Raw genomic sequence first — 24,519 nt, 5'->3', positions numbered from 1 at the left:
ACTGCATTACTCCTTGCTGCTTTACCTAGAGAGATGTCTGTAACACAATAGCTCTTGTAATGGTTCATTTTTCAATCATCCTTCATTTTTCTTTTACATGTAATTATAAGAGCCTGCAATAAGGATAACTCTGTTTATTTTAAACAGAAACAAAAGTCTTAAGAACAATGTTTACTGTTTAAAAATATCTCATTTGGAACACACTTTGTAATTCATCACTTACAGACACTTTTTAATCAAATAACCCTCTACTGCTTCTATGCATGGTTGTACTATAAAAGCAAATATCATTTTGATTTGTGAGTGTTCGTTTTACTGAAACGAAATTCTGTATGTTCTACAAGTCAGGCGAGTTTCCTATTTATATTCTACTGCATATGTACAGCTAATGAATTAAAATGAGAGGAGGAATTACAACCTAGGTTAGAGCATGGATCGCAACCTTTTCAAACAGAAGTGCACCTGTTGTGCAAGTAGAGATAGTAATTGGCTCACTGCAGCTGAAATTATCTGTGCCAGATAACAGGAGGAATGGTATAGCAATTGTAAAATGGTAAGTATGTCTAGATATCCAAATGTAAATGTGTAGAGACAAAACCAATAACCAGAGCTGGGTATTTGTTGCAAGTAAATACAGATGAACTTGACTTGTTCCTTTCTATTCATGAGCATGTCCTGATTTAAAGTTGTTTTTTCTCTCTCTTTTTTTTGTTTTTAACATTGCAATGTCTTTATCAAGTACTTTGCAAATGTCCAAGGCCCAAAACATTCATTCTACCTTGTGTGTTTATGATGGACAACTAGTTTTGTAAAGCATTTGGTAATCTTCTGGTGGACTGACTACATTTTTGTAAAGCCAGAAACAAAATCATTATTGAGTAGGGAGAGAGTGTGTGCACCCACATATGGGCATTCTGCAGAAGGCTCCCTTTATTTGTCTGCAAAGTGTGACCAGCAAGAACTGTGTTGGTGGTAGAACCAAGTCATTGAGGAGGATGGAAGAGGCCCGTGGAGGCCCAGAGCCTGGGCTCCTGCTCTGAGCCTGGCATGGTTGGCTGTGCGGGCAAGGCAGGTGCGTTGGTGAGACACGAGCTGCCCATGGTAAACGGGGAATTGGGACTACCAGAAATGTCCATGCTGAGGTGTCCCTGTGAATAATTGCTTAAACCTTGCACAAATGTTATGTCACTCATCTATAGGAATAACTGACTCCTGCTTTCCTCTTGTGGTGGGGTGGGATACTGTCCCTGGGCTCTCCAGGTAGTGTCCTTGCTCTATTCTGTCAAGCAGTCTTCCTCTGTCACAAGTGAGATGTAGCAAGAGCCCTGACATCAGAGCTGTGCCACTTAAGGATTCCTTTCTGCAGACAGTAGAAGAAATGAATTTAGCCTGGTGTATTCAGCAGGGAGTCTGTGTTCCTAACCCAATCCAAGCTCAAGAGGACTGTGCCCTCAAAGCAGACAATCCAACTCAAACTATCCACACACTTGAAAAACAGATGAAAAATAAAATAATCTGGTGCATGTACACCAGTCTCTTTGCCCCACAGGGACCAGAAAGTTAATAGAGTTTCATTCTCTTTAATTTAAAATTCTTATTATTCACAGCTCTTTCCTATGATTCCCTGGTGGGAATAACAAGCACTGGATATAGAGTTTCCTAATTGTGTGATTACTTGAGACTGCAACTACCTGATTTGGGATCTAGTTTCCATTTACTTTACCTTCAGTAACTTTATTCAAAGGGACTAGTGAAAAGAGACTCATCAATTATTGAAATGAATCCAGCTTTGTTCCCAGAATTCGCATGGTGCTAAAGACTTGAAAACAGAAGCGTGTGAAAGTCTCCGTGGGTTAATATGGTTGGCTGGAAAATATTAAAACCATCTCAGAGAGTGTCCTTAAAGAGCTTGTGTATAGTCAACACCACTTAAAATATTAATTGCATATACCTTCAGGTATAAAATATTTCCAGTGTGTTGCTCCTTACCCAAAATCTTCGTAAGATAAATTTTTTATTTATGAATGCAATGGAATATTTTCAGTCTGTTTTACTTGTTACTTAAATGAGTTCTTATTCTCCCTTTTCCTAGATACGGACTGTTCTTGTTTTTCTTTTTGTATCTTATTTGCCAAAACATAGTTCTGTGCACCGAAGAAGTATCAGAGATGCTGGAAAAATCTCTCTTTGTGCTTTTCCATCATTAATTGACTTCCTCAGGAATCCAAAGAGCTAATAAAAATGACAGTATTTGTTCTGGAGGATGTTAAAAAAATATTTTTCCCTTTTCTGGAGCTTAGAGAGTGGAAGTATTTCTATTTACTGGATTTTCTCGGCACTATGTGAAAAAACATATTTGGGTTCAGATGGGTTTCAGAGCTGGGTGAACAGCTAATTTACAGTCTTTATTGAGTTTATACCTGTGTTTGCACTGATTTGTTGGCTACCTTAGTGTGTTTATGGAATTTAACTATTAGTATATAACAGGGAAGTGTTGCTACTTGTTCAGTCCAAGAAGCAGATGAAATGTCATGTGACTTACCTGGCAACTCCAATCTACAGCAACGTACTTTTTGTTTAAAATAATGTTCCCTTACTAGTGGGATAAGGAAAAAAGGAAGAGGTACTAATGTAATCATATTATTTCATGGCTGATTTTGAAGAAATGGGGATTCATTTATAGATCTACAAACAAGAAGTTTGGATAACTTGTTCACTGTGGATCACCCACTTGGCTTTACTTCTGTGGGAGCAAAGATGGAGGCTGGGCAGAGGCAGGACCTTTGTAAATGAACTTCCCCACAACTCTTCCAACTCTGCCCGCCCAGCGCGGGAGGGAAGGGGGCTGAGCAGTCAGGACAGGATGGGGCACAGTCCTTGAACCCATGTCTGGGACTTCATAAATACACAAAAGCATAAAGCCATGAAATATGATTTCTTTACTGATCATGTCCTGGCTCTACTGCTGTTGAGTTCCAAGGTGCCTTTTACATTGTTTTCTAATGTGGTGACAGCCATGAGGAATTAAGGCATTACACTGAATGTTTAAAATGAAACCACCTTATAAGTTCCAATTGCTGCACTGTTTACTTCAACACAGACTCTTTAAAAACCTGCCCAATATTGAAGTGATTAGGAGATCAAGGTCACCAAACACTCATTTTTAGGCTAAATACACTGCATTTTAAACAGTTGCTTTAGTGCCCTCCTGTTCTCTTTCTCTATGCTCAGCAGAGCAATCTGCTTGGAGCAAGAGCACAGCTTTGGAAGGGCACTTCAGTTCAGGTCCATCCGTCTCCAGCAACATCCGACTTGGAAAAGGTAACAGAGTATGATGACACCAGAGATTTCCTTTCCGTCACAGAATGTGTTTCAGAGCTCCCTGTCTCCAGCGAAATCTTACCTGCCAGCTGTGATTTGCTCTTCTCTCCATCACCGAGCAGTCCCGGGAGTCCCTGTGATAAGGTGCCATCTGAAAAGCTGGCTCTGACAAGTGCTACAGGATGAAATGCTCCTGTCCAGTAACTTTTACTGACACTACTTTAGCGTTTTTGTTCTTCAAGTATAATTTCTAAGTCTTGACCTCATTAGTAGGCCATCCCTCCAGGAAGCTGAGGGAAGTTCAGGGTCCAAGCTGTTTTTTTCACTCCCTGGAGAATTTTACAGATTGGTGATCTCCTAGTGTGTTCTTTCTTTTGCGTTTTCAATATACGACTAAAGTGCTCCTGGCTCTGTATGCATATGTAAGTCAGGACAGAGCAATCCATTGTTATTTGGACCTCTGGCAGTATGTATTTACAGTTTGTTTGACCTCAAAGGAAATTATGAGTGTTCAGCTGGAATATTTGACATTTGAGTTGGGTCGTTTAGTTGTGGATCATAAGAAAAGCTGGAAAAAAACCTCAGACACATACAAGTCTTAAAAGCCTTTTAGTCCATGTTACATAAATTTGAAGCTTTGATAAAAATTGGCCAAAAAACAGCCAATGTATAAGGATAAGTGAATGCATTTTGCCTTATTTATGAGCTACATTTGGAGAAATATTTACATGTTGCTAAATCTAATGAAGTTGGGTGGGTTTTTTTGTGGAGGTGTTTTGGTTGTTTGATTGGTTTGGTTTTTTTATTCATCATAATTTGTTTTAGGAATTTTGGAATATTTGCACTTTCACATGTCTTGAAAATCTCAAATGATTTACCAGTAGGTTTGAATAGTCTAAATCTTGCTAGAAAACATTCAGAAAATGAAGATCAGAGTAGAGAAACTACAAAGTTTGTGAGTGATCCTCTTCGTAAATGTTGTATTTCTACAGCAAAATAGACTTGGCTGATGATTGCTGAATCTACATGCTGCTGTGATAGAAATGAATTATTTAGATAAAGTTGTTAGCAGAGTAGTAAGAGAAACATTGCAAAATTCACCCAGCTTGAATCATGATAAACTTGTTTTTTTTTTTCTCAAGATCAAAAATGGTTTTCAAAATGGTTTTCATCTCTAACAGATACATATTTTTTTTTTATTTACTATGTTCCTCGGGGGACAAATATTTCTTTTTTTGTTCCTAAAATGCAGTTCAAAAAATGAGCACATTCAGAGTCAAAAACTAGTGTTCACTTGACTCGAAGTGCTTTGCAGTGCTGCCAGCAGGGGCTTTTCCTCCTCCCCTGTAAAACCAGGTACCTGGCTCTCCATGTCAGAGATGGAGTGGGGTTTTATTAATTATTGTGAGAGTGTCCTTTAACCATCTGGTTTGGTAGGTCCACTAAGCTAAGGGAGCTCTACAAACAAAGATCTTACCTTGCTTTGGAGGTGACGTCCATGATTTTGAAGAGTGCACAAAGTCTGTCTTGTTTGAAATGTGTTCTCTGACCAGCAAATGTATCTCTGGATATTGGAGTATTGAAAGAGTTACAGACAGGGCCAGGGGGTGGTGGTTGCTGTCAGTTTTCAGGAGGCTCAGCTCCCTGACTTGGCTCATGGTGCGAGGAGCGGGGAAGGGCTCTGGGAGGAGGTCCAGTGCCAAGGGACCCGGTGCTGGGCTCAGCTGACAGACAGGTCTCATATGGCAGCGCCGGGCTGTGATGAGATGACGCCAGGGCTCTGTGAGCACCGTAGCACAATTAGCGTCGCACAGCCAGAAAGCCAGAGATGTGAAACCAATTACGTGTGCTGAGCCTGATCTAACACCCCGACCCTTTGTGAAGGTCTTGTCCAACCAAAGCTATTACAGGCATTACTGTGTTTGCTCAAATGTAGGGTGTTCTCTTTTCTCCAGAATCAACATCTGAAAATACCAAGTTGCCTGAAATTCATGGGCTATAACTGATTTCTCTTCTTTAAGAGTCTGAAAAATTTGCATCCCTGTTTGAACTTCCTTAATGGAGAGCATCTGTCATTGCTGCATGTCTGCAAACTCCGAGCATGATGGATATCAGTTCCTGGACTCTCCTGTTCTGTAGCCAATGTAGAAATAAAAACATAGTTCCTGTATCAGAGGATTTTTTTTCTTTAGTTCTGATTATGTATTTACAGTCACAAGCATTACTTGCCTTGCGGAGCAATAAATTTAATACATTAGCTAGTTTATTATTTTTTTAATTATTTACTTGTAGATTATTTCAATTTAAAATTAGGTTTTCAGGTAACAAGGTAGGCAAACATGTTTAACAATGCCATGATATAAATTGCTGTAGGTGACAGATCCCTGCAAAAATTATTACAGGCAGATTCACAATGCAAAAAATTATTTATATGACAGCAAGCAGAAAGACAAATTACTCAGAGACTATGTACATGCTCTTCTATAATTGCTCATAAATTATTATGGTTCATTTTAAAATGCATCTAGACTCCCTAGACAAATAGATTTATTTAGAATAAGAATAACAGGAAATTACCAGGAAATGTTGGGGAAGGAGGTGCAGTACACACTTTGGGTGACTGCTGGCATTAAAGTACAGTGACTTATTGTCAGCCAACTTAATCTGTGATTTGCGTAATAATTTTGAAACCTTCATTTTCAATTCACTTTCTCCTCTGGTTGCATTATCCTGGATAGAGAACTGGGAAGGGCCCAGTGGGGCTGCACTGTGGTTAACTGCTGCTGCATTTCCCTGCCCCTGGGGGACACATCAGGACTCTCTCCTGCAGCCATGTAGGGCTTTTGGGTACCTGAACACTGTCATGTTCTACCAAATCAGATTGAATTTAGTCATTTGGGTCAGAAGTTATGCTAACGGTGTGGGGGGACTGACAGATCGGTGGGCAAACCTCTTTTCCTTAGGAAGCTGCGCTAAAAATGGGACAATGTTTTCCATATCCTCACAATGTTCCAAATTTCAGAAAATATTTCAAATAATAGCCTTTATTGAAAGTTTCTAAAATATACCCACAATAGATAGGATTTAATTTGAATGGGCTTTCAATCAGGCACTTATTAAGGATTAGCTGATTATTGGGTAGTAGAGAAAAGATGTACATGCATTTATTATATAATAAGTGCCTCTCTCTAATGCTATTATTTTTCTCTTCTCGCCACCCTGATTATACTACATATTGAGAGCCAGGCCAACAAAAATGACAGCAAACTTTGTTCTGGATAATGGAGTGCTAAACTGCACCTAAGCAGCTCCAGCCATTTGTACTGACAGCTTGTAGAATACTCCGAACACATCTCACAATGCTCACGCTCCAGTGACTGACAGCGCGGCAAGAGGAAGAATTCCAGCTTCCACGTGAGTGCGGGAGCCTGACCTAGATTTTGGCCTCTACAGCTTCATGAGGGGAAATGTTCTGACTGTGTATTTAACAAGAGAAAAAGAGCAAGGGGAAAAAGTCGTTTTCTGTTTGATTAGCCTTTCTTCAGTAATTATGATTTAGTTGAGGCGCTCTGTGAGACTTCTCCCCTCTGCAGATGTCATTCCCTGATAATGAATGGTTACGGGGTTCCCGGGTGCAGTCCTGTCTGTAATCCCCCCCTCCAGCAGGCAGCCTGCCTGCACCCTCCACCTCCACCGCACTCCCTGTGTTGGGCTCAGCCTCACCGCTGGCTGCTGGAATTCTTCCCTTTGGATGCTGTTAATGAGAAAAAGGTCTCTAGCACTAATCTCCTTTTCTTTCTTTTCTTCTCCTGAGGTGCAGGTGGTGAGCTCGGGTCAGGTCACCGTGCCCGGTGTCCCCACGGGCGCACTGGCATGGCCAGGGCTGCACCAGCCCCACAGGCTCACTGGAGCTGGAGATGAGTTTAGCTGCTCTAGTGACATGGCTGTAAATTACCATTCGAATGTCTTTTGTCTCTTCCACTGTGCTTTATATACTCCAGCAGCTGTAATTTTAAAAATAAAGTAGTGGAGAAGGGCATACTAGAAGGGAGAAGAAATTTTCAAATTAAAGTGGAAGATGAGGCAGATTGAATGACACTGAAAGATGCTTGATGTTTGTTTGAGCGGTGCTTTGGCAAGTTGTTTGGTGTGGATGTAGGAGAAATTCTATTGGAAACAGAGGCATTTTCAGTTTCCAAAGCTGCATTTCCATATTGGGTCAGTACCTAATCCTGTAACTCTTCCTAACTGCGACTCAGCTTGGTGAAATAAATGACAAACTGGCACCTTTCTGCTTGACCCACAAGCTTTCCGTGTGTGTCTGAATTTCAGTTCTTTTTTACTGTGATTTAACTTCGGTGAACCAGCGCAGGTTTGGAAGCATTAGATGGCATGACAGGATTAGATTGACAGAAGATTGACAGAATTAATTAGATCAGCTGAATTAGTTTGGCTCTGAATTACAGGTCTGGGCATCCCTATTCATTTCAGCTTATGCCCTCTCTTAGACTTTTGTGACTTTGCTAAAGCAGAGGAGGAAGGTGCCTCTGAGGATATCTGTACATCCTGGGGAACAGGATGAGCCATCTGGAGAGCTCAGTGTCGCCCTTCACATCTCTTGCTGAGAGCCCAGCCTAAAGAGCAGGGCTTAAAAAAGCCACAGAGCTGTTGTGAGGAAGCTCTATATGGAGTGCATTGATACTCGCTCGATGTAAATGCCCTCAAAGCCACCTATAGAAAATAATTTTCTATATTTATGATGGCAGAACCAGGCTTTAAATGTAAAAGTGGATTGGATGGGTTTGTAGGACCAGGAGATTTGGATTCTTTTTTCCATCTCTGCTGCTGGTTGCCCATGTGTGTATAACACCATCCCAGAGAGAGGAGAATGGGGTCCTGGCAAGAGAATGTTGGAGTTTTGTACAGCTTTGGTCATGGTGAAGGGTGTTATAGACCTGGAGGGAATGCACTGAGAACAAATACTTCCAGATGTGATTTTCAAGTAATGATTATCCTAACTCGTCCTGTTCTCTGTGGTACTAAGCTATGGAAGGGAGAACACAGAGGAAGAGGTGATACTGCAGCAGTGAAGAAAAGGAAAAGTGCATTAAAATGATGTATAATGTAACCACATTTATTTAAGAATGCATCCAATATCAAATGGCAAATTTAAACAATGCAAAAACTACAATTACTTTTGTACCAACCTAGTACATTAGAAGTATAAGTTTTGAATAAAAGATTTTCTTTCCTTGTTGAGCCTATGTTAGTTTGTTTTTCTGCCTTTGCAGACTTTTTCTTTGGTTGCATTATTGGTTGACTTCCAGGTTTACGGTTTTCCCAGCAATAAAAAGATTGAATTAAAAGGTCTCTGATACATGTTGTGGAGGTATATGTTGATATGTGTGCATGTTCTATGATTATATTGTAACTAAGATGATTTAAAATAATGGGAGAAAAAATTGTAAGGCATAATCTTATATTAAACTGGCTGACATGTTCGTTTTTAAAGTGAGGTACCAAGAAAACTATTGCAAAAGCTTTTGCTGAACAGAACATCAAAACGTCCCTTTTCATATTTATGTGATTCCTGTATTAAGCTTGATTGCATAGGTAGCATGTGGTACTTTTATTCTGTTGTATATAATATGTATCTCTACAGGTTGAGTGGGCTGTAGGAAAAAAATGCTATGTGGAACTGCCTTAAAAAGAAAATGATAAATGTCACATCTGTTATTTATTTTTTTATGTAATGTAATTAGCACAGGTGGATGGAAGTGTTTTAAGAGATAAGACTTGGATCAGATGCCAATGTATATTTTCCTCCAACAAGGAATTAGAGTTGAAAACTGGTTTACTGGAGCAAGTAGTTGAGGAGAAAACACTTTATTTATTAAAAAAAATCAGTATTTTGGGACTGAAAATAATGATATTCTAAAGAAATGGAATTAAGCAGGCCCAATGTGATCTATATATTGCATGCACATTCTTGGCAATGCTAGGTTAACAACTGGACTTGTTGATCTTAAAGGTCTTTTACAACCTAAACGATTCAATTACTTACATGTAACTAAAGAAGATGTACAAAACCCTTTAATTGCCAATAGCTACTTCAGGTTTTCACATTGCTATGAAACGAAGGTTCTTTTATTTTAATTAATTGCACTTCATTTCACAGACTGCCTTTCACTATCTTGAAAAATGTATCTGTATCTAATATTTCTTTATTATTGTTTCGTTTCAGTTGATGGTTGCATTGACTGGTCAGTGGATCTCAAGACATACATGGCTTTGGCAGGTGAACCAGTCCGAGTGAAATGTGCCCTTTTCTACAGCTATATCAGAACTAATTATAGCATGGCCCAAAGCACAGGTCTTAGGCTTATGTGGTACAAAAACAAAGGAGATTTAGAAGAACCCATTATATTTTCTGAAGTTAGGATGAGCAAGGATGAAGATTCAATTTGGTTTCATTCGGTTGAGTTGCAAGACAGTGGTTTCTACACGTGCGTTCTAAGGTGAGTATTGTGTTCAAGTCTAACTATAAGAATGTATAGATTGTCTTGGTTAAAAAAAAAATATTTAAATTTAGCTCTCAGGATTAAGATATCATTCCAGTTAATATATACTCATTATTTTTATTCTCAGAATTATATATGCCACATAATGCTTTGTCTCAAAATTAGTTTCCCTAGTAATTATGGTTACCTCTTCCAATAGCTATAATTAAACACATGCTTCCACTTAATTTTTTTAAGTCCAACCTTTGCAAATTGTCAATTTGCCATAAAACTTCAGAACTGGATGCTTCTTAAATCATTAAGTATTTTGCCAAAGTAATGCTCTTTTTCAAATCCTCTAAGTTATTCAAGAGTTAGATACAGTTTGAATTATTCCGATGGGGTTAGGCCATGGAGAGTTACTGTTCTGTCTGTTTTTGATGAAATGTTTATATTGATATACAATTATGATTTGTCATAAATTTAAGCAGACCTTGTTTGGTAAGGCACTGAAATTAGTGTCTCAGAATTATTTTGGAACTGTTGGATGAGCCTTAAATTAAGCATGTGCTAGAGCTCATGATTTCCATCATGTGGATGTTGATGTCAGCTCTGTGCCTAAAATGAGAAGATAAAAAAGAAGGACTCTCTAAGAATAGATGAATCAATGTCCCTTAAATGATCCAGTTTTGAATTTTAAACAGTTTACAGACACTTCATATGATTCAGTTTTAAACTGTTTGGTTTAAGAGAATGAAGCTTGCTTCATCCTTGTCTGCTGTTCCATACTGAAATTGTACACAACTTAGATGAATTCAATATCAAATATTTGCAGCAAAATAACAGAACTGTTCAGAGCCCAGAATTTGTTCTCTCGCTATGTCTGTTAAGTCTTGCTGCCTTGGCTCAACTGCCTCAGTTCATTTTAATCCTGAAGAGCTGAAATCAGAGATGGTGCTGTGGTACATAGTGGTTTGTACTGGGAACCAATGTCCAGTTTAAATATCAGATGCATTTTCCAAACTCACTATTAAGTTGCCACCTTTGGAGTGAATTGTTCTTTTATTAGCTGCTCTGTCACAGTTTTGATGTAATGGGAACTCTGTGATTTTTAAATGTTTTGTGTTTACATGTTTCAAGGGAGCTGTACTTTTTCCATGAGAAGTCACTGTTGCGATAATCAACTTAATAGTTTAATACTCAGAAAATATTAATGCGAATACTTTGTGAACAAAGGAGAATTGATCTTGGATCAAATTCTGGGACATACTTTTTTTCCGGTAAATTTCAAAACTCTCTGCTTATTTACATGGCAAAGAAATTTTGGTAATAAAAGGACAAGTTCTTGTATAATTCATGCATTCTCCTCATTTTCAGATAAAAACTATATGGCATGCTTCTTGCAAGGCATTACACAGCAACAAGACCTTCCTTGTTGGTTAGACAGTTTTCCTGCTTTGGCTAGAACTTTCTTATATAATATGGATATTTTTGCTTTTTTTCATGTTTGTTGGAGTGCAGAATATTATATATAGTGGTTACAGATAAAAGACCGTATTTCTTCCTTTACCGAATTAATTTTTCTTCCAACAATTTGGTAATGCATGCTTGCTGTTGTTTATGAAATAATAGGTGGCTTCAAATAGCTGAGGAAACAGCAGTAGTTGTTTCATTTCATTAAAACTGGGCTAGATGTAATGTTTGGAAATCTGATCACACTTTTGTGGTAGACTATTCACCGTATTAAGCATGTCATTTCAGCTTAATTAATCAATTTTTTGGAGGGGGATGAACAGCTGTTTGTGTTTCAGTCACTAACCAGGATCACTTGTTTTGTGAGAATGAAGAGGTCACATGAGAGCAGTGATTCTAGAATAAGATTTTATAGAAACATTAAGGTTTATGTTACAAATGCTTTCTTTTGTAGACTGAACGAGTAGAGAAAACATAATGCAGTGGAAATGAGGAGGAGACTGTCCATCAGTGTGCAGCCCTGGGTTTAGGGTTACATGCACAACTGAGTCTTTTGTTTCGGTAGCTAAATGAAAAAAAAGAGGAGAAAAGTGCTTTCGGCTCTAAGATAAATGTAAAACTTTTGTCATTTTTCTTGACAAAGAAGTTTTCATTTGGGTCTGCAAATGCAATTCAGAACCGATGTCTTTCTAGCTGCTCATCAATGGCGTGGGAAGCCAGGGTGCAATTCCCTGTGCTGCTTGAAGGGTGAAAACCCACATTTACATGTCTCGGTGGCCGGTGTGTGTTGTGGTCAACCACTTCAAGTCTTTTGCCTTAGAACTGTTCTTTCTGAAGTACATGTTTGTCTCTGCAAAAGGTTGCGTGGGGTCAGATGCTTGGATGTGGTGCTGAGGCTGAGTGGGGACAAGAGGTCCTTGTCCCAGAAGAAGTTCAGGGCTTGAAAGGACAGGCACACACTCGAGCTGGGGAGATCTTCTCTAATGGAAGGGAGTTGAATGCCAAGGGGTTTTAGCAAGTCATACATGAAGGTTGTTACAGGCAATAGTGAGAGCTATGCTAATTGACCCTCCCCTGACTTACTTTTTTTCCCAGTCAAAATGAGAAAACCGTATGGGGAAAATGGCAATTTCACTTTTCACTCATTTCACTGAATTTCCTATTTGTTGAAAAGCTTCTTCACAACTCTAAAAAAAAAAAAAAACAAAAAAACAAAGACCTGTTTTTCAAGAAGCTGCATTTTCTGGTTGCCCCCAGGTGCTTGTAGGATCAAGGGGTGAGTATCTTTAAAGCAATTGGAAGGAATTTTTCAGAAGAGTAGATATGAGCAGGGGAGGGATAGGATGATGTGACAGTGATTTGGGGATGGGTAAAAGTTGAATATGTCAGTGAAGTCTTTCTTAGACAGAATTGTCTTTTCAATAATCATAATGTCTGTTTTGTAAATGAACCTGTAACACCGAATATAATTAAGGAATATTAGAGCAGTATTAACGAAAAAGATTGCTTCTCCGGGCTGAAGAGGTCTGATACCATAATTTAAGTATTGCCTCTCCTTTATTAACCAGTTAGACATTGTTACATAGGCAGATGTGGGTATGTGTGTATAATAGGAACTGATTTTTGCATTAAAACTTCTCTCTTCTCACAATACATTTTGACATTGAGCTGACTCTTGGATGCAAACCGAAGGGCGGTATTTTTCTCCAGTGTTAAGCATGGCTGTTACATGTTAAGGAGTCCTGATTCTGCAGGGCCTTTTAAAAGAGGGCAGAATTGAGCTGTGTCAGCTAATCCCCATGAATCCCATGCATCTACTTTGTTTTCAGGTGCCTTTTCTGTGCCAAATGAAGGTTATTACAACAGCACGATCCAGTGACATTCAAAAGGGATCCTGACTAATGGATAGATGTGCATTTCATTATAATTCCCAGATAAATGCTGGGACATTTGTGTTGTGACTTCACTGCCCAATATGGAAATGCTGCATTTGGGAAGCCTCTGCAGTTATAGTCCCTGGATATGCCATTAATCTTCTAGCACCCACCAATGCTACTTTCAGATAAAGCTGTCAGCGTTTGTATTACAGAATGTTGGTGTTCTGGGATTTTCACATCAGCACTCTGGATCGAAGCATCTTCACTGGAGGATTCAGAGGTGACAACACCAAAACCAAACATGGAAACTAAAATAGATCTAAGCACATAGGGTGGCCCTAAAGTTCTGAGTACATAAAACAGTAATTTGCCAGATTATGTGCTGCCTTTGCTCTCTGAACAAATACACTGTTTTTTCTGTGGTAAAAGCCTCTGTTTTTTAAAGAGGGAACAAGAACTGGGCCTACTTAGAGCTTCTTAAACTGGTGAAAGAAGATGAGCTAAGGAAGAAATCTCAGCGAAGTTTAGCTGCACCTGTGCCCCCAGCAAGGGACTGCTCCTGGAGCCCTTTCTTCTAACTGGACCCAGCTCTGAAATAAACTGAAGTACTGAATAAATGCTTTATGAGCAAGATCAGTAAAACATTAGTGCATATTTGTTGTTGGTTAACTGTTGGTGAAATAAAATAACTCAATTTCCGTAATGTGAATCAGGAGGTAGAAAGTCTGGGTGTGCAGGGAAAGCAGGGGGTGGATGATTGTTGTCTCCAGACTGGCTGACGGAGCTAAACCTCCATTTTTGTGCAGGATGCAGAATAACAGGGTAGTGAGGGCCTTGAATGCCTATGAGAAAATAAGCCTGCAGATCTTTAATACCAGCATTTGATGCCAGAGAACTGCCAACAAATCAGGTTATGAAAACGGCATATTCTTTTTCCCTTCCTTTCACCCTATCTGTCTGCACAGTTCTTAATGTAGAGCAGCATTGCTATGGACATGAACAGAAGAATCCAGCCTTTGCAGAAATATTGAGATGTTACTTTCTGAGCAGTAATAAAATAGACTGGTAGTAGATTTTAAACCTTCAGGCTTCTGAATGTCTGTGGAGCGCATGCCCAGCAAATCAAAATCAGATTTAGACAACCTGGAGGGGCTGTCAGTAAAACTTAATTTGCAGCATAACCTTTGTGCTCTTGCTTCAGTGGGTGTTAGAAGGACCTGAGGAAGTTGTTTCAAATGCCTACAACCGGGATACTGCAGTATGCACCTATCACCCCAGGAAAAGTTGCACCACTTTCTGAGCACTGAAAGTCTGGCTTCTAAGCAAAAGGAAAGAGGAGTTTTTCTCAGGTCTAAACAGGAAAGTTGGACTAAATCATGATGTGAAAATGTGTAGGGGTAAGGTCACTTTCTCTGCAGCCATCTCTAATGGTTCTTACAATATGTGTTTTAATACAGTTATTCATTTTATTGGTGGCAATATCCTCTCATTATAGAATGTTGCGTGTTCAGGTGCTTTGGCTTTATTCAGTGCTCAACAGTTCACGACAAAGGTAATTTTTGGATGTCACATCCCTTTGAATGGGGTGTTGTAATTCCAGTTTAGTCATAGAACACCTTCTTCCTTGTGTTTCACAGGCAAGTGCTTTTTTATGCCATAGGCTTACTCTGTAAAGATCCAAAGATACTTCCTAGTGGTCCAGTGTCCTTAACCATCAGATGGCTAAGAGGAGTACATCTAAGTAGCTGATGGATTATGCATCTCATAGTTACCTCTCAGACTTCCATGGCTGTACTGTCCCAGGCATGTCTGTACAAGCCAGCTAAATTTCACATGTAGAGCAAGTGCAAGAATTCAGCGTGGCATAGTCTTCTCAGGCTCTGTATGACACTGACATCAAATGTCACCATTAAAAGTGGGTGACATTTCCAACATTAAAAGTGACTGATTCTGCATAAACAAAATCCTTGTGATATATGGTATTCAGTACCTGAATACAGTGTTAGAGTGGATACAATGTAAAGTTAGTATGATTCATGACAAAATTTAACTTGCTGAGATATGATGTTTTGACATTATCAAAATACAGAGGAAAGTACAATCAGAATACTACGTTTCTATCTAAAATTGTGTAAAAACTAACAGTTCCCCTGCAAATCATTTTGATGACATTGTGTTTATTGAGAGAAATCAGTTCTACATGTTCTTTTCACACTTGTAGAAAAATGAAGATTTGTTTCTTTTCCCCAGTGATATATTTCTGCTTACCCTGCTTGTCTAAAGCTTTGAAAGAGAAAATACTCATCCTCTGTGTTTCTGAAAGCCGGTGTTTACTGTTGATGAGAAGCTGCAGGAGCAGTCAGGGCTTCAAGCGGAAGTGCCCATGTTGCTCTGTGCTTGGAGGGCATCCAGCAACTTCCCTGTTGCAGCAGCACTCACAAGAATGAGAATATTGTGTATCCTTCAGGTTTCCTCATAATAAAATCTCAGCTTTTGATACCTTTAAAATGACTGGCATTACCTCCTAGTTGTGAAAGCTCCATGTGCTGCAGTGCATCAGTAACATTTCAGCTTACTGTCACTGGTTTCTCGTGGAAGAAATACCTTCCCTGGTGGGCTTCAGACCTTGCGTGGTGGAGCGAAAGGATGCAAAGTTGAGTGACTGCTTCCTCATGAGGTCAGCTTTGCGTGCAGGGAGACTGCTGAGTTCAGCCCTTCTCAGCCATCTCCTCTCCAACATGTCAGGGAGTTTTCATTTCCCTTCTGTTCTACAAACAACAATGAGGAGAATGTGCTTACCCAGGTACCACTCCTGTTCAAACCCACATCAGACCAGCTGTAACTAGAACACCTCAATAGACAATGTTTTGTGTGTCCTGTGAGTGGACAGACAAAGGGAAGGTTTCCAGAGGAAATCCATTCCATCCAAAGTACAAGGTGTCAGAACCATAGGGAGTTAAACTGGTATTTGGTAAGTCATCCTAGAGAGTAATTTCTTCTTTTCTGGAAAATATTTAAGGGAAGACACAGCCATGTGAACTCTGCTGCAGGACTCAAACAGCTCTCATTGCGAATTGGCATAAGGACATTTACTTCAAGATTCTTCATGATTGCATTCCTTGTATATCCGACGAGATAATAACTGATCCACTGGCTTGCATGCTCAATTACCCATATACAAACTGGGGGGGGCTTGATTTTCCTCCTTGCATCTACAAAGAAGACTTCAATGCATGGATGTGCTCCACAGGTTTTGTTCCCGGAGGCAACAACATCGGAGAGGTTTAGCAATGCAGGCAAGTCTGGTGTGTATCCTGAATGCAACTTCTGTTTTACCTGCTAGATGTCTAATAAAAGAAGGCATAGGGGGCTAGATACACTAATTCACCCACTGTGTGGGTTGGAAGAAATCAAGGAGAAAGTGTTCAGAGCTCCCAGAAATGGGGTATTGCAAATACAAAATTAATGGAAAGGGATTTCTTAATACTTTCTTGGGAGCAGTTGTCTCTGTGCTTCAAATTTATGTCATTTGTAATGGGGCTTTTCTGTAAGACAGTATAATTTAGCAGTAATACCCAGAGTTCTAATAGAAAATTATTAGGAAATGAATGAAAAAGGCTTAGTCATTTGCAGCAGCAAACTTCAGGGCAACTTGCTGCCTTGTAATTCTTAAGGACAAGGAAGAAATTTTCCCTGAGAGCAAACACAGCCAATTACAGGATTTCTTCTGCTGGTACAGGATGTGCTGAAGCTGGTAGAGACCAGTTAGTTCATGAACTTAGGTGTGAAATGCTGAGATAATGTGGTGTTCTTTTGGCTTCTACATTTCTTCTGTATTATATTTTCATATAATCATTTCTAATAACTAACATTTTTGAAGATATTAAAAAAACACCACTACCAACAAGAAAACAACAAAACCAAGGAATGCTGTTGACCTGTGTGATTTAACCTAAATGCTGGGAGATTTTCCCTCTGTACCTGAGTAGTCCCCATTGGAATGACTGACTGCTGACTTGTTTTTCAATTGCTTCAGTCACGATGCAGAGGTCAGCAGGCTCAGTGCATCTGTGTGTGAAGACAACCAGAAAAGAAATCGCTCCTCCTGACCCTTAACCATGCACAACATCAGGCTGGTTGCCACTATCCTCAGAGAGACTTAACGTGATGTTAGAGATCATCACTGAATTTTCAGATCGTGGCCTTGCTGTTGCTGGCTGAATCACTGACTGTACTAAGCACATCCTGACAATTTTTTGTGTCACATTTCCCTCTTAATAAGGATGTTATCTGAAGTCCAACTTTAGAGCTAAGCTTTGGCGAGAGAGAGACCCAGCTCTGAGAAACTCTACCCAACTGTTAGATCTAAACATCTTCTCTGCCCTGGTATCCAGGAAGCCTGGAAATTGCCTAAACAGAACTAAGCTGACAGAGGGGAGCATAGGTCTGGCTTTTAAGTCCCTCTGGTGTGAACGGTATTCTTGATGGTTATCTCGAGGAGACATACCTGAATATCTGTGTTTCAAGCTGTCATTAATGTGAACCTCTTGAAATTACCTTTCAGTGACTTTGCTTAAAAGTTGTTTCTCTTGAATAGTGATGGTATGGCCTTTCTTCATTGTAAAACATGGACCTCTGGGACATCTAGTTTGTTTTCATCAAGCTCGAATTGTCATCTTGTTTCTAGTGAGTCTTGTGTAGTGACTGAATCTTAAGAGAAAAGAAGTACAGAAAGAATGAAAATTCTTAAAGAGTGATGGGTTAGCTTAGCACAAATCCTTTTTCTACTTGGAGGGAATGAGGCCTTGAATGGCACTTCTCTCTGGATTCACAATACAGGCCTCTGTTGTAGGATCAAAGGAAGAAGAGATAATGCATGAATATCAGATTTGTAACATTATACTGTTTTAGCACTTCGCTTTCTGAGATTATACTTCCATTAGGTTGTTTTCTTTCATTAGTAGGATGTTAAAAACCAGTCAGAAATGAGAGGCAACATATTGTTAGGTTTTCTCCATATCATGCATAGGAATTGGTATTAGAATTACAACATGGAGCAAGCAGAATACAAGACATGAATATCTGGAGTTGTGCCAAGACCAGGTACCACACACACACACGTGCTGCAGAATCACTGCACCTCTTGGCTTGTGGTTCAGGGAGCAGCTACAGCATTGCTGGCTGGCCGTTGAATTGTTCCTCTTTGGGCATTGCTCACTCACGTGAAGAATTGCTACAAAGAAAAAATCCAGAAACTCTGAAGGATCTGTGTTTTATAGCCTCTGAGAGTGATTAACACCATAAATGGGAATTTGATCTTTTCCAGACAATGATCCAAACATGTAGCAGTGCTGGTCACCAAGAAATAAGTTAGCACTTGAATAAAGCCTTGGAAGAGTAAGTACTGATCCATTTGTTCTTAGGAAAGATGTTTTGTGTGATTTGAAAGAAAAAACCCAACAATAAGAACTTGGTTTTTTAAGCGGATCACCAAGCCATGGCCTCATCGATCTGAGCAAACAAGCTTAGATACCAGTGAAGCTGCTTGGTAACTATTATGTGAAGTGTGAAATTTAGACAGGAATAAATTTATAAAATTCTTATGAAGAGAGAGGAAAACAATCAAATGCTCGATTAAGCCTGAAAGCTGATAACAAAGCATATTCTTATAGCAGCTGGAAGTGGATCTGGTGGTGCTTTAATTGCTATGCACCTTCAGATAGACAAAGGAGGATAGTGCTGCAGCTATTGCTGTTATTGCTTTAAATCAGAACAAGCAAAAGTGAATGTAAGGGTTAGCCTAAACAGTCCCGCAATCAGTATTTCAGTGAGCCGTCATTATAGCAGCCAGAGTGTTTTACTTTACCCTTAATAAACCACCCTCACTAGCAGAAACACAAATGCTGAAGCAAAACGTTTTTTCCAAAGTTATGTATATTTACTCTAATTTGAATTCAGCTTTAGGACTGATGAATTGTCTTGAATCCGGAACAAGATGAAAAATAATTTAGGGATTGACACTTCAGTTTCAAATGTCCTTCTTATCCATTTGTTTATATCCTCCTTTTTCCCTCTTGTCCTTGTTTTGAAGTCAAGCCAAACTCACAGTTTTGCTCGCTTTTGTGATGAGACCTGTTAAACTCCCTTGGCTTTCCCTGTGGCTTCCTGTTGGATCCTGAGCTGGCTTCATTTTGTGGTTCAAACCCAGTTCCAGGTGCCCTGGGGATTACAAATGCCACCAGAACCAAGAAAGCTCCTTTGTGAACTCTGGCAAAGCTAAACTCTTCTTCACATTTCCAGTCCAGAGAGTAGGCCCAGTTTATAACTAGTCCCTTGAAACAGTGAATTACAAATGTTAGCTTCAGTGTGAAAACATAAGACAATTAATTTTTTTCTTTGTACTGTGGAATGATTCTTTCTTTTCTTCCCTCTTCCCATTCCCCATATGACCACTGCTACAATCTATAGAAATGGAAACCATTGGAAATTGACTCCCCTGGAAAATGAATAGTTTGGAAACATTTTAGAGAAGACAAATTATTAAAATACCCACTTTCAGACTCATAAGCTTATTTCCTTTATATGTGGAAACTGGTCTGCCTGTAGTCTGCCAGATTCATTTGGATTCCAATGTTCTCTGCTTAAATTCAACTCTTCTTACCGGGCTTCACAATACTGAGATCACCACCTCAAGCCCTCCATCATCATCCTCATCCACCTGGAAGACACTTCCTTTTTATTCCTTTCAGCCACTGATTCTGACAGCAAAACCCAGATTACCAGATTTGCTATTGTTGTCTCCTGTTCTTTGTGTGTTCCAGCTGTCCTCATTAAATACGGTCATAGAACCTTTCTTGTCAGTCTGCAAAGTGCTGGGAAGCACTGACCTCCCCCACCAAGCCCCATGACCATGTACTGAAAACAAAAGTGGATACTCCTTTCTATAATTCATAGGCCATCTGTTCAGCTTTTAAAAGAAGAAAAGGAGAGGTACCCGAGGACTGGAGGAAAGCAAATGTCACTCCAGTCTTCAAAAAGGGCAAGAAGGAGGACCTGGGTAATGATAGACCGGACAGCCTCACCTCTGTCCCTGGGAAAGTAATGGAACAGCTTATCCTTGGTGTCATCTCAAGGCATATCAGGGATAGGAGGGTCATTAGGGGCAGTCAGCATGGCTTTACCAAGGGTAAGTCATGCTTGACCAACCTCATAGCCTTTTATGAGAATGTAACAAGGTGGATGGATGATGGCAGAGCGGTGGATGTGGTCTACCTTGACTTCAGTAAAACCTTTGACACAGTCTCCCACAGCATCCTCACAGCTAAATTGAAGAGGTGTGGTCTAGACAATAGAGTAGTGAGGTGGGTTGCAAACTGGCTTAAAGAGAGAAGCCAGAGAGTGGTGGTCAATGGTGTGGAGTCCAGTTGGAGGCCAGTATCTAGTGGAGTGCCTCAGGGGTCAGTACTGGGGCCAATATTATTCAATATATTCATTAACGATTTGGACGAGGGAATTGAGTGTACTATCAGCAAGTTTGCTGATGACGCTAAGCTGGGAGGAGTGGCTGACACGCCAGAAGGCTGTGCCGCCATCCAGCGGGACCTGGACAGGCTGGAGAGTTGGGTGGGGAATAACCTGATGAAATTTGACAAGGGAAAGTGTATCTGGGCAGGAACAACCCCAGGTTCCAGTATAGGTTGGGAAATTACATATTAGAGAGCAGTGTAGGGGAAAGGGACCTGGGGATCCTGGTGGACGACAGGATGACCATGAGCCAGCACTGTGCCCTTGTGGCCAGGAAGGCCAATGGCATCCTGGGATGTATTACAAGGAGGGTGGTCAGTAGATCGAGAGAGGTCCTCCTTCCCCTCTACTCCGCCCTGGTGAGACCCTATCTGGAATATTGTGTCCAGTTCTGGGCCCCTCAGTTCAAAAAGGACAGGGAACTGCTGGAGAGGGTCCAGTGTAGGGCAACAAAGATGATTAAGGGAGTGGAGCATCTCCCTTATGAAGAAAGGCTGAGGGAGCTGGGTCTCTTTAGTTTGGAGAAGAGGAGACTGAGGGGTGACCTTATTAATGTTTATAAATATATAAAGGGTGAGTGCCACGAGAATGATGCCAGGCTCTTCTCAGTGGCGAACAATGATAGAACAAGGAGTAATGGGATCAAGCTGGAACACAAGAGGTTCCACTTAAATTTGAGAAAAAACTTCTTCTCAGTGAGGGTGACAAAGCACTGGCCCAGGCTGCCCAGGGAGGTTGTGGAGTCTCCTTCCCTGGAGATATTCGAGGCCCACCTGGACACCTTCCTGTGTGACCTCACCTAGGCGTTCCTGCTCCAGCAGGGGGATTGGACTAGATGATCTTTCGAGGTCCCTTCCAATCCCAAACATACTGTGACACTGTGAAATTTAGGGTTCATGCTAGTCAGTCTTCACATCTTTAAAAAAATATTTTAAAAGACCCTTTAACATAAACAACTTAAATGCAGCTCATCAAAGAGAGCTGTTGTGGGCACAGAGGTCCTGAAAACAACTGGAAAAAACTGGGTTCCTCCCAGCATAGCAGCAACGTGGGCTTCCTGAGGGATCTCTGTAGGTGAGTTCCCATCACATCAGCACCCTGTGTGGTGGCCAGCACCATAATATTCTTGTCTGCTTACCCAGGTGGTAAAAACAGTGCTGCAGTGACTCACGATGCCTTTGTGAGCCCCTTCCAGAGTTCTTCCGCAAGCTGTCACCTTCTAGAGAGCCCCTTCATGCCCCAGGCCCCACAAGGGAAGACTGCACATTCCTATGTGCCAGTGAAACCAAATGCACATTTTTCTGCAAATTACAGTTTGAATTACGAGGGTTTTTTCTGTGTAGGAAAATTGACTGGTTCATCTACTAATTCCTATGTGGAATGAACGTGCTTAATTCTATGGCAGTCATCTATCTTTTTAGGAAGCTCTTGTCTCACAGCATCTGAGCTGACAGAAAACTGGTAGCCATGGGCATCTCCAAGAAGAAGTCGGCACAGACCCAGCACCTGCTCCAAGGCCTGAGCGATGAAGTCCGTACTGTCCTGGGAGCAGCCTGCCTAGTGCAGGGAGGAACGGCTCCTGGCTTCTGCCAACTTCAGCTCCCAGACTTCTGCCTCAAAATTAAGAAAAACAGTGAGGCTGATCAAAGTGCTGTTTCCTTTTGCACATGGCTGAAATATAACTGTTACCCCAAACTGGGTAGATTAAAGGAAAGCTGCTGCTTCATTCACTGGAATTCCTGCAGAAGTTACCCTTTTCTGAAATACAGGCTGTTTAATACCAGCTAACATGAGTGGCTGGTGAAGAAGTATTCATAAAGCTTTCAAGTCTAATGCTGTTGGCTTAGTGAGGGCTTTCTTCATCATGAGCCTGAATAGATTCATTGTCTCCATCATGGAGTGTGAACAAAAGTGATAGTCCTCTCCAGGCACTTAGTTTTCTCAGTTCTACTCAATTCTAATTGTAAATAATGAAAAGAATACTACATTTTTAGGCTGTGGTTCCAGGAAGCATTTTAAATAGCAGTAGCCTCCAGCGCTGTTCAAAATAAAATCTAAATAATGCAAGATTGTTAGCAGAAAACACAGCAGCATTAAATAACACCAAGTAATGGACAACTATTCAAAGTCATTATTCTTGATTAGCCTGGATCATAATTACTGAATGCATGAGACCTTATTTGCACTCAGAAATACTTGTAGTCATTCAAGAAAGTTAAATAGTCATTACTGATTAATTACTGTTGATTATACCGAGTGGTTGTATCCATATTTTGTGGATTTTCAGTGCTGTATCAGGAAGCATTGAAACTTTCCGAGTATGTCTTGTTTTCTTCCTACAAAAAAAAGGTAACTCTTTTCAAAAGCAAGTAGGTTGGGAGAAAGTTGACTTATATTTCCTAAATCATAGAAGTATTTCTGAAAAACACACCCCAAATGATGCTTTTTTTTTTTTTTTCGGTCCAGAGAACTTTTGTTTCTGTTAAAACAATATGTTTTGGGTAGTTTGTGAGGATTAGAGTTTTCTATAGCCCATCAACTGAGACACATCATGGCAGCGTGCAAAATGAGCCTTTCCACCCTGAGGTGAGGGACAGAGAAAATATCCTCCAATTCAATTACATAAATGAATAGGTGGCATTTTGAAGAGAAGGGAGTAGGAAGGGGGAAGCCTGTGGTTCTGCTGAATATGTAACACTAACGATGCTGAAAACAGGAGGTTTCTGAACCTGTCAATTTGCCTTGCAAATGTCTCTTTCTGCAAATACCTGCGCATTGCACACCTTTGACAAGAAGCCATTTGCACAGTGTTTTGTCACCACTTGTTTAGCATGAAGCTTAGTGCTGTGATGAAGTGTCCCTATAGACCTTTTTATTTTCTTCCTAACTACAGGCTTGCTTGACAGTGACATGTTCTTGAAACATTGCATAAAAAAGATTTGTTACGGAGCGGGTTGGATTCTTATTTAAAGAAAAAAAAAAAATTAAAAGCATTGTCCTGAGTGTAATTGGAGGGAGCAAGGAGCCGGTCTCGGCCGTGCCAGGGTTTGACTGGTGGGTCACTTTCCAGGTGCGCAGGGCAGTTTTTGTCTGCCGTACCACCCTCTTACCTCAGCTAAACCAGTTCGCAGCAGGGCTGCGATGGAAGAGGTGGTGGCAAAGCAGCAATATCTCCTGCAAGACCTCACCACAACTGCCTCAGATGGAAGTCACTACCCAGCACGTTGGTTTTCCTCCAGGCTTTTTTTGGTTGTGGCGCAGTCGATTAAAATGACAATATGATGCATGATGGGAGGAAGAGCCTCATTATATTGTTGCTTGTACTTTGTAGTTTGCTTTTATAAAGGACTCTGCCATCACACCTAATGAAGGGCAGAAGCTGACAGTCTGGGTTGCAGTGATTATGTGCAAAGTGCAAATGCTTCACAGTAACACCATGACAAGCACCAGTTTCAGGTTTTAATTGTGTGTCTGATAACTCTGTTAAAGTTGCTAGTCTGAAGGAATTTAATTTAATGCTATTTTCATGATCATGAGTCACAGGAGCTGGGCTGGTTTTGTTTATTCTACCCTGATATTAAGAAAAACTAGGCGTAGCTTGCAACCCACTTGCCTGGCTTTAACTCTTTCAGGCTTCTTTGGGGGTAGCACAGGTAATGGTTTGAAGTGCTAAGGGATGAGATTCTTCAAGATTTTAAGACCAAAATGTATCTGTGTAAGCACCAGTGTGACTTCTCACGTGTCTGCGCTGAGTGCTGTGCCACGCGCTGGCCGTGGGGCTGTGGGTCCCTCTGAGGGAGCTGAGGGGCTGCCTTGCACTGGAC

The 24,519-nt window shown here is 40.5% G+C and overlaps 1 protein-coding gene across 4 annotated transcripts in view; it reads left to right on the top strand.

Moving 5' to 3' along the window:
- Window positions 1-24,519, top strand: part of IL1RAPL2 (interleukin 1 receptor accessory protein like 2) — a 372,810-nt gene that overhangs the window by 176,849 nt on the left and 171,442 nt on the right. For 3 of the 4 annotated variants that reach the window (XM_065846525.2, XM_071813491.1, XM_071813492.1), the window contains one exon: window positions 9,566-9,839. The exons of the other annotated variant lie outside the window; for it this stretch is intronic. In XM_065846525.2, the coding sequence (XP_065702597.1) occupies window positions 9,566-9,839 (274 nt within the window). The remainder of the gene's footprint in view (window positions 1-9,565; window positions 9,840-24,519) is intronic. 4 annotated transcript variants of the gene reach the window in all.

Source organism: Patagioenas fasciata, chromosome 11 (genome assembly GCF_037038585.1).
Source record: "Patagioenas fasciata isolate bPatFas1 chromosome 11, bPatFas1.hap1, whole genome shotgun sequence".
NCBI lineage: Eukaryota > Metazoa > Chordata > Aves > Columbiformes > Columbidae > Patagioenas > Patagioenas fasciata.
Note: the sequence above shows the minus strand (reverse complement) of the source record. Positions and strands in the feature narration are given on the sequence as shown.